This window comes from Thalassophryne amazonica, chromosome 20 (assembly GCF_902500255.1).
Source record: "Thalassophryne amazonica chromosome 20, fThaAma1.1, whole genome shotgun sequence".
Lineage (NCBI taxonomy): Eukaryota > Metazoa > Chordata > Actinopteri > Batrachoidiformes > Batrachoididae > Thalassophryne > Thalassophryne amazonica.
The window spans coordinates 32,785,164-32,799,539 of record NC_047122.1 but is presented as its reverse complement, the minus strand read 5'-3'; the positions used below and the strand labels follow the sequence as shown (position 1 = coordinate 32,799,539).

The following is a 14,376-nucleotide window of genomic DNA, read 5'->3' as shown; positions in this document are numbered from 1 at the left end:
TTTTCTCCCCCATTCACAATTTTTAATGGTACAGTCAACAAATGTGCAAACAATAAATTAATTAAGCACTAAATTCAGAATACAAGAATACCCTTAACTACAATGTAAAACCTGGTCAGTTTGACCAATTCAAACATTGTGAGGAAAGTGATTGCCCAATTTAAAATATATATCAAGCATCAAAATCTTATTTATCTAAACATCTTATTTATCTAATTACCTTAAACGTTCCCCATAACAACCAGATTGCTTAACTGGGTTGGGATTCAGTATCTATCAAGGATACTTTGACTTTCAGGAATATTCTGAACTGTATTCAAGAGTATTCATCAACTTTCTTGTTTCTGAACAACATTCTACCATCTGTCCCAAAATAGTAAATTTTTTTATACAGTTGTGTTTTCTCAGTGCTATTTTCTTTTTGTTGTTTTTTTACATTCCATGATTGAAACAGTCTCAGTAAATCACAAATAAAAAGAAATAAAATAAAGAAAATGCTTAAAGGTCTTTCAGTTTTTGCAGTCTGAGTAGTTTAAAATCAAAAGCTTGTTCAGGCTCGTTTAAGGACAAATTAAAAAAAAAAAAAAACAAAAAAAAAACATGTCTCTGTCAACCCTCAAAGTAACAGGAAAGGGTTCAGTTTCCCCATTTTCAAAATGTACAATAGTGATGTAAGAGGCCTGATCTTAACAAGTCGCATGATTGAATTAACATGACTAAGTCTGTGAAATATTTCATAGTGAATAAAATGTGCTAGAAAAGAGAACAAATACATAGGTGTCATTAAGTGGGAATGAGCTTGGGACAGCTGTTCTTTTTTCTTTTTTTTTTAAATAGCAACATTTATACTCAGGCATCAGTACTGTTTGGTGAAAAAGTACCCCAGTGGGCCATGAGCCCAGTGAGCGCTCCATGAACCCTGCCACTAAGGAAGACCAAATAGCTATCCATATATTTGGGATATATATTGAAGGAATGACCAGCAGACCTGCCAACAATTAAGAGACGATGCTTGGAAGTGACAAATATTAATGACTGGATGTAATGGGCGTGCGTCCCAGAAATCTGAATGATGTTTTCTCCGTCAAACAGTTCAATCTCATGTGAAGATCCGTATGCGTAGCCAACAATTGGAGTCCAGATGTAGCCAAAGCGCAATTGAAACCTGAATAAGATGAAACAGAAATGTAACATGAGTGACAATGAGTATATGTTATACTAGCAATTAGGTAGTAAAGTACTGGAGCTAGAATTTGGTCTGTTCAAGTCAGTGGTGTATGTTTTTCCAAGATTGCAACTTTTTGAGACACACTTCTCATGGAGAAGTGGCGAAATGGTCAACAACCAGTATTATAACAACGAGTAGGCAAAGCCAAAATTCAATACACTAGTTGTGGTACCCGTAGGAGGTTTGCATTCCTATAGAAAATTGGGAGCTGAAGTAGATTTCTCATGGATGGTTCTATGAGGCTGTGTTTGAAGGTGGGATGTAGAAAGAGGTGTACTTATATTATTATTTGAATATAGTTTTTCATATTGCAGGGTTCTCACCAGCGCAGTTGAGCATAGGGAGCCCCTATGCTGTCATTTGGGTCCCCTATGCTGTGATTTAACCAGCATAGTGGGCTTTCTGGGTTTTTTTTCTCCTCCTTTTTTAAAAGACATGTCACATGTTATTTAACGTCCCAGTTAGCAACAAAGTCCCCCTCAAAATGCAGGAAATAGTGTTTCAAAGTGTTAAAAATTTCAAAAGGCACAACACTGTGCTGCAATGACCATTGCATGCCCCGTTCAGATCCCCAATATCCTCCTGACTACCAGAAAATATGTAAATATGTGTATCCTGGGAGTCAGGAGGATATGCTGTGAAAAAAATCCTGGTGAGAACCCTGTATTGTTTTTTTTTTAAATTAGTTTTATTATCAGTTAAACATTTAGAATATTTGAAATACAGTAGTCCACCTCCTGAACACCGTTTATTTAAACTTGAACTCACAGCCAATATAAGATTTTATTCAGTTTATGTACCTAATGAAATGTTCTACAAATTATGGGAAAATATAATATTTTATTCACCTTATGTACGAGGTCTGTTAGAAAAGTATCGGACCTTTTTATTTTTTTCAAAAACCATATGGATTTGAATCACGTGTGATTGCATCAGCCAAGCTTGAACCTTCGTGCGCATGCGTGAGTTTTTTCACTCCTGTCGGTTGCGTCATTCGCCTGTGAGCAGGCTTTGTGTGAGCAGTGGTCCACCCCTCTCGTTGGATTTTTATTGCGAATAAAATGTCTGAACGATTTGGAGCTTTGCTGCATCAATTTTTTCCAGAAACTTGAGAGACCTCCAGGTGGACACCATTCAGAAAATTCAGATGGCTTTCAGGGACGATTTTATGGGGATTACACAGATTAAGGAGTACTCCAGCCGGTTTAAAGACCGCCCACAGCTGCTGAGAGCGCGCCGCGCTCCGAGCGCCGATCGACCGGCTGAATCAACCAGATCATTTCCAACGTGAAGGCTTTGTTGATCCGGGACGTCGTCTGACTTACACAAAAATGGCAGGAGACGTGGACATCAGTACTTTTTCGGCACATTCCACTGTTACAGGAGTTTTTTTCATGGAAAGAGAAGCGGAGGGATGCGCCATGGAGCCGTTCATGGCACGGCACAAAGCCACCTCCGTGTTGGTCTCACAGGATGGCTTTCAGATGGCTCAGACGGCTGTCGGTGGGTTTTCAGTCATGTGACTATCCGAGAAATTGTGGATGAGCCTGGACATGCCAGAACATGTCCTGTGAGGCTTCATCACGGCGTTGCTTTGCGCCATGCGGCACCGCCGCGACGCACGGAATTCCTCCACTCCTCCACTCCTCTTTCCATGACAAAAACTCCTGTAACAGTGGAATGTGCCGTTCATTTCCAAACTGGACGCCGTGTTTTATCCGGGACGTCGTCTGACTTCCACAGGAATTGCGGAAGACGTGGACATCAGCACTTTTTCGGCACATTGAGACAGACGTGTGGAGGAATTCCACGTGTCGCGGCGGTGCCGCATGGTGCAAAGCAACGCCATGATGAAGCCTCACAGGACATGTTCTGGCATGTCCAGGCTCATCCACAATTTCTCGGTTAGTCACACGACTGAAAAACCACCGAAAGCCGTCTGAAAGCCATCTCAAAGCTGTCCTGTGAGACCAACATGGAGGTGGTTTTGTGCTTCGCCATGAAAGGCTCCGTGGCGCATCCCTTCACTTCTCTTTCCATGAAAAAAACTCCTGTAACAGTGGAATGTGCCGAAAAAGTACTGATGTCCACGTCTCCTGCCATTTTTGTGTAAGTCAGACGACGTCCTGGATCAACAAAGCCTTCACGTTGGAAATGATCTGGTTGATTCAGCCTGTCGATCGGCGCTCGGAGCGCGGCACGCTCTCAGCAGCTGTGGGCGGTCTTTAAACCGGCTGGAGCACTCCTTAATCTGTGTAATCCCCATAAAATCGTCCCTGAAAGCCATCTGAATTTTCCGAATGGTGTCCACCTGGAGGTCTCTCAAGTTTCTGGAAAAAATTGATGCAGCAAAGCTCCAAATCGTTCAGACATTTATTCGCAATAAAAATCCGACGAGAGGGGTGGACCACTGCTCACTCAAAGCCTGCTCACAGGCGAATGACGCAACCGACAGGCGTGAAAAAACTCACGCATGCGCACGAAGGTTCAAGCTTGGCTGATGCAATCACACGTGATTCAAATCCATATGGTTTTTGAAAAAAATAAAAAGGTCCGATACTTTTCTAACAGACCTCGTATTTACTGAAACATTGTACAAATAGTGAGAAATTTGCTGGTGTTATCAAAAAAGAGATTTTAGCTAAAGTTAGCCTGGAGTGGCTCAAAAGAGCCAGGTACCCCTTACTGTGATTGGTTGAGAGCTCTGAGCTCTGATTGGTGCATAACTTATGATGTCAGGGGCTTAGTCTGGAGTGGCTCAAAACTAAACGAATCCCTTTCATAAATTTTGGCTTTACAGGAGTCAAATCATCAACAGTACCATCCTCCAACAAGGAGGCTGCCATGTTTTTCTGTTTTGGTCACGTTGTCTCACGTCCATGGCGTTGCAAGGCGTGACCAGTGGTAATTCCCACCATATCAGGTTACAAAATGGCCACCGAACACAAGCGTAATGTGCATCGCATACGCCGGAAGCAGGCTAAGCTAATGTCTCCTCAGTGTTGTCAAGTTAAACTCAGTCACAAGGAACACTGACAGCATGCCTTTCACAGTAAAAGTATTTGCTAGGATGCTTGCATTAAACATTTTATTGTGAAACAGTGTGAGCAATATGAACTATATGATGTTGTTTAACTCTACTACTAGTAATGTCAGTGAGCCACGCCATCTTGGAAGTATGAATGATACAATGTTAATCAAAATAAAGCTAATGAAAATTAAATCCCCAAAATTTTCATAATAAAGTATGCACATCATCATGCCATGTGCAAGCTATATCCAAAAGCTGAGGTTGATCTGACAAACTGTCAGAGAGATGTGCGAGCCACATACCCACACACAGACGCTTCTTGCTTTTTAGATAGATGCTTTATAGCAATATGTTATTACACACAAAAACAGGAAAAACCAACAAGGGTAAATAGGTTTGATATTCACCCAGAGATGTAGCTACTGTACTGCTCCCAACATCTCACTGCTGTGATTATGTCATTGCCTTGAAGATTGAACTCAGTGCCACTTCCTGATCCCACAGCTGGTGAAAAGGAGTGGACATTAGGTCGGTCTGAAAGGAGAAGCAAGACAAAAAAGCAAAAACAATGCATGAGTGAACTAATACCTACAATCCAGAATGACATGCACTTATGATGGTACTTCAAAAAGCCCTCTGTGTCACCCAGAAAACATCACAGGAGAAAGCATGTTCTTCAATTCAATTTCAGTTTAATCAGCTTATAATGTGCCAGATCAAAACAAAAGCCATCTCAAGGCGCCTCACACAAAACAATTCAACATAAAAATTAAGTAAATAATTAAACATGAATAAAAAAAAATCAAATACATAATTAAAAACTGAAGTAAAAGAATAAAACAGATAAAAAAATAAAAACTACTCATAAGAAAGAGAAAAAAATGGGTTTTAAGTCTTGACTTAAAAATGTCCACGGACGCCGACTGCCTCACAGTCACAGGAAGACCATTCCACAGGGTGAGTGCACGATGAGAAAAAGCTCTTTGACCCGCTGACTTCTTCTTCACCCTGGGAACACAGAGAAGTCCTGCATCCTGCAACCACAAAGCCTGGACTGGCACATAAGGTTCCACCAGATCAGCCAGATAAGACGGCGCCAGTCCATGAACAACTTTAAAAGTCAATAACAAAACCTTAAAATACATCTTGCATTATTTTTTAACATAATCTCTAACTTCAAAGTGCTTGGGTCACCAATGTTCAAGCTTTGCAATCCCTTCGCAGAAGATCACATCTTGATCCTCCAGATAGTCTTGTTTCTAGGTGAGAACTTTTTAAAGTACCATAGTCTCTAACTATTTCTTTTTCTTTTGGAGTCAGCAGTTATTACCCACAGTCTAGATGGAACAACTGGAAGAGTGTTTCAGGAGTGGTCAAGGCAATTCTCAGTGGTTAACAAGGTCATCAATAATGTATGGGGCTGAGACAGAGGGCCTAGTCTTCTAAGCAGAACAAAATAGCGAATAGCAGAATACAAATGTCATTCATAGTTGCCAGCTGACACAGTTATGGTTTTCATGTCGAGCATCCAAGAGCTGGTCACAAAATGACGTGTGGTCAGGCTCACTGCCCATGCAATGGAATATGTTGTTAAAATGTTAACACACCTATACACTGAAATACTCACTCGAATAAATAAGCATAAAAACTACATTAATAATTAATATTATCAATCATAAAATTGCAGATTTTAAATTGTGTCCTCTGGCAGCAGATTGTATTGTATTTGTGGAATGGGTGGCAACACTCTTCAGTTTCAGAATGCACACACTCCCTACTTATACACACAATGAAACGGACCTGAAAAACAACCTTAACCATGTACATTCATGCAATAAAATTTGTCCTCTGCATTTAATCCATCCTAATTACAGTTAGACACAATCCAACCACTAGGAGCAGTGGGCAGTCACAATCTGGCACCCAGGGACCAACTCCAGATATAGAGACGCTGCCTTGGTCAGGAGCAGAGAAAAGAGCAGATCCTAACCATGTTTTTGATTGTGAGAGGAAACCCACACAGACACGGGGAAAACATCCAAAGTCCACACAGAAAGGACCAGGCGGGAAGCGATCTCAGGTCTTTTTTGTTGTGAGGCATTAATGCTAACCACAAAGCCACCGTGCTGCCATTGATAAAACACATTTTATTGGAAAAAACACACAAAACAACAACAAAAACAATAATAAAAATAATAAATCTCAAAAACTAACAGTTCTGGACTGTACCATGTTTTCTTCACAAACTGGTGGGGATGGGACTTAAGGGCAATTAACTTTCTGTAGTGGTAGTGGAGTGTAACATGGTTTGAAACAAAAAAATAATGCTAATAATAAGTCATTACAATTTGTAACAAACCACTCCGACACAAAACATTACAATCATATACTCCAACTTGAACAGAAAAAGAAAACCTTAGTCCATCTCTCACAGGGCCCATCATATTTCCAGAGTTGGTGAACAGTTTTTAACTTGCCTTAAAAAGTGATGCAAGGGTCTTATCAGTACTTCCATTAATTTGGGAGTTTGCCTGTCAAGTCCCTGTCAGAGCAGCTGAAAGCAGCATCTTATGCGCATGGCACATGCACAGTAGTCAGGGAACAATCCTCGTACATAGCAGTGGATGTTTCAAGTTGTTATTTCAGCTATTGTAGCAGTTACTACATATCCAGCATAATGTGGATTGCAGAACCAATTCCTTTCCAGAAAATCTTCTGCTTCTGCCTTTGCCCACTGAAGCACAACATTCAATCATTTGGGTCTTAAAGACAGTGGCAAGTGCCATTGAGGTGACTTTCTCCAACCTGTTTGAGCTTGACACCCTATTCTGTGGTGAGATTTCATGCCACGTGTCCCAAATGGGTTTGTAAAATGTCAAGATTGTGCTCACAAGGAGTGAAGACTCCCTTCACTCCTTGTGAGCACAAACTTGACATTTTGCAGGATAAGATGACAGATGTTGTGGAAGTGATGAGATGGATATGTAGAATTATAAAACAGGGCAAAAAAAATACTAGTAACAAACATAGAAGAGTTATCGCCAAAAAATGTGGGAAAGTTGGTTGATCAGTTCTAAAAATTAACTCAGTGGCTTTGTATATATCACAGTAAGAAACAGCTACAGTATACGCCTTAACAAAATTTCTGAAACACGTTCAGTTGATTGTTTGAGTTGACTATACCATATGAAACGTTTTACAATTAATTTGATCTTAAATTTGCATTTATTATTTAAGTTTATTTAATTGAAATAAATTAGCATTTGGTTAACAAGTTATATTTTAGAAATATCCTTAATTTGTTTGGTAAATTTCATTCAGAATATTTGGAAATGACAACTTATAATGATCATTTTTACTTTGATTTACCAAGATCATCAAGTATATTGAAATAATTTCACAGTTTTTGAATTTACTCAGTATTTGTGGGTGTAAAAATGTTTCACCAAAAAATTGAGCAGAGCACAGTTAAGGTTTTTAGAATGAGGAAGATGAAGAAAAAAAAGCAATGCCATAAGTGACCATACGAGGTCTGTTAGAAAAGTATCCGACCTTTTTATTTTTTTCAAAAACCTGATGGATTTGAATCACGTGTGCTTGCATGAGCCAACCTTGAACCTTCGTGTGCATGCGTGATTTTTTTCACACCTGTCGGTTGTGTCATTTGCTTGTAAGCAGCCTTTGTGTGAGGATGGGTGGAGTCTCTCGTCGTTTTTTCTTTGCAAGGAAATGGCGGAACGACTGGAGCAGTGCGACTGCATCAAATTTTGCCACAAACTGGGCAATAGCCAGGTGGAAACCATTCGGATTATTCAGATGGCTTTCGGTGACGATCCTCTGGGCATCACACAGATTAAGGACAACCGGTTTAAAGACGTCTGCACAACAGTGGAGGGCACGTCGCGCTCCGATCGGCATCAACACGCTGATGTTGATGCTGGGCATGCTGTAACATGCCCAGCTCGTCAACCATTTGGAAGATTCAGACGGCTTTCGGTGGCTTTTCAGTCGTGACTATCCGAGAAATTGTGGACAAGCTGGACAAGTCAGGGCATGTCACAACATGTCCTGTGAGGCTTCATCACGGAGGCGCTGTTGCTGCGCCATCAGCTTCGTGCCGATGAATTTCGCCGCCACTCTTTTCATGGCAAAATCTTCTTTCACAGTGGAATGTGTCAAAAAAGCGCTGATGTCCACCTCTTCCGCAATTTCTCGGATAATCACATGACAGTCCCACATCACCACAGCGTTCACTTTGGAAATGATCCGGTCGTTTCAGCGTGTTGATGCCGATTGGAGCGTGGCGCACCCTCCACAGTTGTGCGGACGTCTTTAAACCGGTTGTACCACTCCTTAATCTGCGTGACGCCCAGAGGATCGTCACCGAAAGCCGTCTGAATAATTTGAATGGTTTCCACCTGGCTGTCGGCCAGTTTGTGGCAAAATTTGATGCATTTGCGCTGCTCCAGTCGTTCCTCCATTTCCTTGCAAAGAAAAAACGACGAGAGACTCCACCCATCCTCACACAAAGGCTGCTTACAAGCAAATGACGCAACCGACAGGCGTGAAAAAAATCACGCATGCACACGAAGGTTCAAGGTTGGCTCATGCAAGCACACGTGATTCAAATCCATCAAGTTTTTGAAAAAAATAAAAAGGTCGGATACTTTTCTAACAGACCTCGTATATTTGAACCTTATCTGAGTATTTAAACAAAATGTTTAAATTAAACACTTGCAAAAACAGATGAGTCCAGTATGTTTTGCCCCCACCCTACCTTTTTTCAACATTGATGTATGGAGGGCTACGGGTTTTTGGGGTTGAGAGTCTTGCCCAGTGACACATCAACAATCAGCAACAATTGAACTTCAAACTCCCCATTACTTAAATTAATGAACAACTCACTAACAACTGTGAAAACATTGAATACTTATGACCAAAGCCAGCAAAGGCTGTCGCTATGACCAGAGAGAAAAGGACAATGGAGAACATTCTGTGAAAGAATTTGAGAAAGAAGAGAATTATTTCTCTGTACATTTAACTATTCACTCATCTTCAATTAATAGTCATGGGGAGCTGGACCCTATCCCAGCAGTCATACGGCATGAGGCGGGGTGCACCCTGGACAGGACACCAGGGCCACATAGAGACAAACACATTCACACCCTGGCACCAACAGACATTTAAAGTTTCCAGCCCACCTAACCTACATGCCTTTGGATGTGGGAGGACACCGAAGCGCCTGGAGGAAAACCACGCGAACACAGGGAGAACATGTAAACTCCACACAGAAAGACCACAGGTGGGAATCGATCCCATGGCTTTCTTGTTGTGAGGCAATATTGCTAACCACTAAACCACCGTGTTGCTCCTACATTTAACTAACATGTTAAATGTCCTGTTATTTCTTGGTGATCAGGGGACATCTGCACTCAAAAGTGATGCACTGGATGAACTCAATTCAATTATGAGCAGGATTTTCATCCAATAAACATAAGTAGCCCCAACTCAAATAAAGCACATCTACGGAAGATAATTTAATTTCGTTTAGTTGGGATCACATATTTATTAGATGGAAATCCTGCCAAAAATTGAATGGGGTTCATCCAGTGAGACATTTGTTTGTGTGATACACTCAAATAAATAAATAAATAAATAAATAAATAAATAAATAAAGTGACTTATTGGATTGGATTCCATCTAATAAATATATGTAGTCCCAACTAAATTAATTTTATATGGGTTTGGGCTACATATATTTATTAGATGGAAATCCTACACATAACTGAATTGAGTTTATCCAAAGAGCCATTTTTTGAGTGTAAAGATGAGAATGTATTCAGAAGCATAATACACTCAACAAAAATATAAACGCAACAGTTTTGGTTTTGCTCCCATTTTGTATGAGATGAACTCAAAGATCTAAACCTTTTTCCACATACACAATATCACCATTTCCCTCAAATATTGTTCACAAACCAGTCTAAATCTGTGATAGTGAGCGCTTCTCCTTTGCTGAGATAATCCATCCCACCTCACAGGTGTGCCATATCAAGATACTGATTAGACACCATGATCAGTGCACAGGTGTGCCTTAGACTGTCCACAATAAAAGGCCACTCCGAAAGGTGCAGTTTTATCACACAGCACAATGCCACAGATGTCGCAAGATTTGAAGGAGCGTGCATTTGGCATGCTGACAGCAGGAATGTCAACCAGAGCTGTTGCTCGTGTATTGAATGTTCATTTCTCTACCATAAGCCGTCTCCAAAGGCGTTTCAGAGAATTTGGCAGTACATCCAACCAGCCTCACAACCGCAGACCACGTGTAACCACACCAGCCCAGGATCTCCACATCCAGCATGTTCACCTTCAAGATTGTCTGAGACCAGCCACTCGGACAGCTGCTGAAACAATCGGTTTGCATAACCAAAGAATTTCTGCACAAACTGTCAGAAACCGTCTGAGGGAAGCTCATCTGCATGCTCGTCATCCTCATCAGGGTCTCGACCTGACTCCAGTTCGTCGTCGTAACCGACTTGAGTGGGCAAATGCTCACATTCGCTGGCGTTTGGCACGTTGGAGAGGTGTTCTCTTCACGGATGAATCCCGGTTCACACTGTTCAGGGCAGATGGCAGACAGCGTGTGTGGCGTCGTGTGGGTGAGCGGTTTTCTGATGTCAATGTTGTGGATTGAGTGGCCCATGGTGGCGGTGGGGTTATGGTATGGGCAGGCGTCTGTAATGGACGAAGAACACAGGTGCATTTTATTGATGGCATTTTGAATGCACAGAGATACCGTGACAAGATCATGAGGCCCATTGTTGTGCCATACATCCAAGAACATCACCTCATGTTGCAGCAGGATAATGCACGGCCCCATGTTGCAAGGATCTGTACACAATTCTTGGAAGCTGAAAATGTCCCAGTTCATACTCACCGGACATGTCACCCATTGAGCATGTTTGGGATGTTCTGGACCGGCGTATACGACAGCGTGTACCAGTTCCTGCCAATATCCAGTAACTTCGCACAGCCATTGAAGAGGAGTGGACCAACATTCCACAGGCCACAATTGACAACCTGATCAACTCTATGCAAAGATGTGTTGCACTGCATGAGGCAAATGGTGGTCACACCAGATACTGACTGGTATCCCCCCCAATAAAACAAAACTGCACCTTTCAGAGTGGCCTTTTATTGTGGGCAGTCTAAGGCACACCTGTGCACTAATCATGGTGTCTAATCAGCATCTTGATATGGCACACCTGTGAGGTGGGATGGATTATCTCAGCAAAGGAGAAGTGCTCACTATCACAGATTTACACTGGTTTGTGAACAATATTTGAGGGAAATGGTGATATTGTGTATGTGGAAAAAGTTTTAGATCTTTGAGTTCATCTCATACAAAATGGGAGCAAAACCAAAATGTTGCATTTATATTTTTGTTGAGTGTAGTACTAAACCCGATATATAGAGGCAAGACAGAAAAAAAAAATCCCCAAAGGCGTTTATACTGTACCTGCACATGGTCAAAGCATCGACGCGTGTGGCTGTATCGCTTCCTTCACAGCACTTTTATGCCACCCAAAATGCATTCCTAAAATTTCTTTTTGCTGTGCGTGTCCAGAGCCTGTACATTCCTTGCTATGTTCCAGGAAACAAAATGTGCTAAAGACAAGAGAGCTGACCTAACTAGTTAGCATGTTGCACTGAAACAAAACAACAACAAACATTTAGCATGTTCCTGTGTCAAGATAGCTTGTTTTTGTGTCTAATTAACCTGTTAAGCTCATTTCTGAAAAAAATTATGTATTCTGTTAATGTTTATTCATTGGTTAATCATTTTATTCAATGATTTAGTCTCACAGTGGCAATGCTATATGTTACATGGTTAGCGGCACATTAGTGTATGCAAAACTATTTTAAGGCAGAATATACTTATAGTACAGCAAATATTGAAAATACTGAAGGAACGTTGTTGAAAATAAATCAACAGATTTTAGTTTTAAACTTTTTGCTAATTTGATCAGAAAAAAATAATTGTAGCACTACATTAATTTCCAAAATGTATATAACTTTATTCAAAGATTAGTGTGTAATTCAAGTCATGAAAAAACATCTGGTTGTGCACTCTCTAAGAACTATTTAATGCTATTTTCATCCAAATAGGTGCAAATTAAATCCAGTTCAAACAAAATAGCCAACATATCCAATACACAAGCTCATTTAAATGTCATTGTGCAACTATTTCTACTTTTACTTGCTAAAGTTAGAAAATATACCCAAATGATCAATATTACAGACTTTTATACATACAAAAACTCAATATACAAATAGATATGATTTATTGGATGTGATAGTTTTGGTCTCTTAATAGATAAATTCAGATGAGTGGAAACTCCAGTAACTGGCAGCCACTGTGTGCAAAAAATACTTTGGATTCTTTTTCCTGTACAGAGAATAAAGATCAGATGATGCTTCAGTAGATTTACTGATAAAGTGCCAGAATGTGCTGGTAAAAGGAAACCGACAGGTGCGTGCTACATTTCTTCGTAAATGGCACAAGGTACTTTTATATAATTATTCACTGTTATGCTTCTTTTGTTTCCTGGTAAGTGATATTCAGTGGCGGCTCCAGAGATTTTTATCTGCAGGTGCTGTGGGGGATCTTGGCATTTTTATGAGGGTGCTATGAAATAAGGGTTTGTGCGTCACAAAAGCTCCTTGCTACTCTTCTGCCACATTCCCAGCTTGGGGGGTGGGGTGGGGGTGGGGGTGTCTTCAAATGTAATATTCACCTGAAAGTCCATCAGTAATCTTACTTCAATGCAACACTCTTGATCACAAATAAGCGACCAAGGTTGGGTAGGATTACTTTGAAAGAATACATGTGGATTACATGTATGTATGTAAATACATTTGGATTACTTGTAATCTGATTACATTTCAAAGTAATCCTACCCAACCCTGTAAGCAACAACTGAGCCTTTGACTGCACAGTGAAAGTGGTGCCATTTACGTATGCACTGTACAAACTCAGTTATCAAAAACAACCAGAAACTCCCGCCAGTGGGTTGGTGTGGAAACACGTCACTTTCGGCAAAGTGGCGAATCCAAAGACGAGAATTTGTACTTCCGCGACTGGCCACCCGATGAAAACAAGCTCAGGCTGTATTGATTGTCTAGTGAAATCAACTGGTTTTGTTTTGTCTCTAATTCGCTTCCAACAGCCACCTGACCGCTAGCATTGCCTGGAACAGTGAGATTTATACACTAAGCTGACCTAAAATGAACCATTGTACATTAAATTGACTTTATTGATGAGTCTGACTGCTTTGAAAACTGACCAAATTGCATGTATTTGTGTTGTGTTCCAAGAGGTTTTCATCGGCCAAAAACGGCCACCTGAACTTAGTCAAAATATATGAATGTCCCTTAACTAGCATGTTTACTATCTTCGAGTCGCTTGTCTCAGTTTGCTTGAACTCACTCCATGTCTCCATGGCAAATTTATGTCCCACACTTTCATGATGGCTCTTTAGAGATTTCGCCAGTTCTTAAATCAATTGCTGGTAAAAGCTGGCTCCATGTGAAATTCATGGATCTCTTTCAAGAAATTTGTATAGGCAAAGCAGAACGTGTATATGTACTGATCCATCCAGGTTCTGTTAAAACTCCTCTGTTGGTTGCCGAACGGCCTTGGAGGGTATTTTCACAGAACAGGCCACCTTGGACCCTCACACAGCTGAGAGCTTATGTCATCTGCACGGCCAGACTTGTCAGTGGAGAGCAGTGGCAGTTGCCCTTCCTCATCCTCATCCTCTTCTTGGTTCTGCTCGGTTCCTGGCGCCTCAAAATTTTCGTTAGCCACCAAGAGAGCAAACCTCATTTGCTGCTTCCCCACCGTCTAAAGCTGTGTTATCCAACCGGGCACATTTATGATGAACAAAACAATCCATCTCCGCACAGTATACACTGGGTTTATGCTAGCAACAATTTTCAGCACGAGCTGAAGAGAAACGTAGCGTCGAATGTTACATGAGTGCTGCGTCATTTGTTGATTTTAATCATGTGCATATTGCGGCTATTGATTTTGAATTTAAAAAGTTTTTTT

At 40.9% G+C, this 14,376-nt stretch overlaps 1 protein-coding gene across 1 annotated transcript; it reads right to left on the bottom strand.

Moving 5' to 3' along the window:
- Positions 1-380: 380 nt before the first annotated feature.
- On the bottom strand, positions 381-14,151 carry LOC117501491 (zymogen granule membrane protein 16-like). Its single transcript, XM_034160387.1, has 3 exons — positions 14,004-14,151; positions 4,667-4,793; positions 381-1,165 (listed from the first exon to the last, which is right to left on the bottom strand). Exons 1-3 carry the CDS (start codon positions 14,149-14,151, stop codon positions 850-852), a joined length of 591 nt encoding a protein of 196 aa, XP_034016278.1. The 3' UTR covers positions 381-849.
- Between the last annotated feature and the right edge of the window lie 225 nt (positions 14,152-14,376).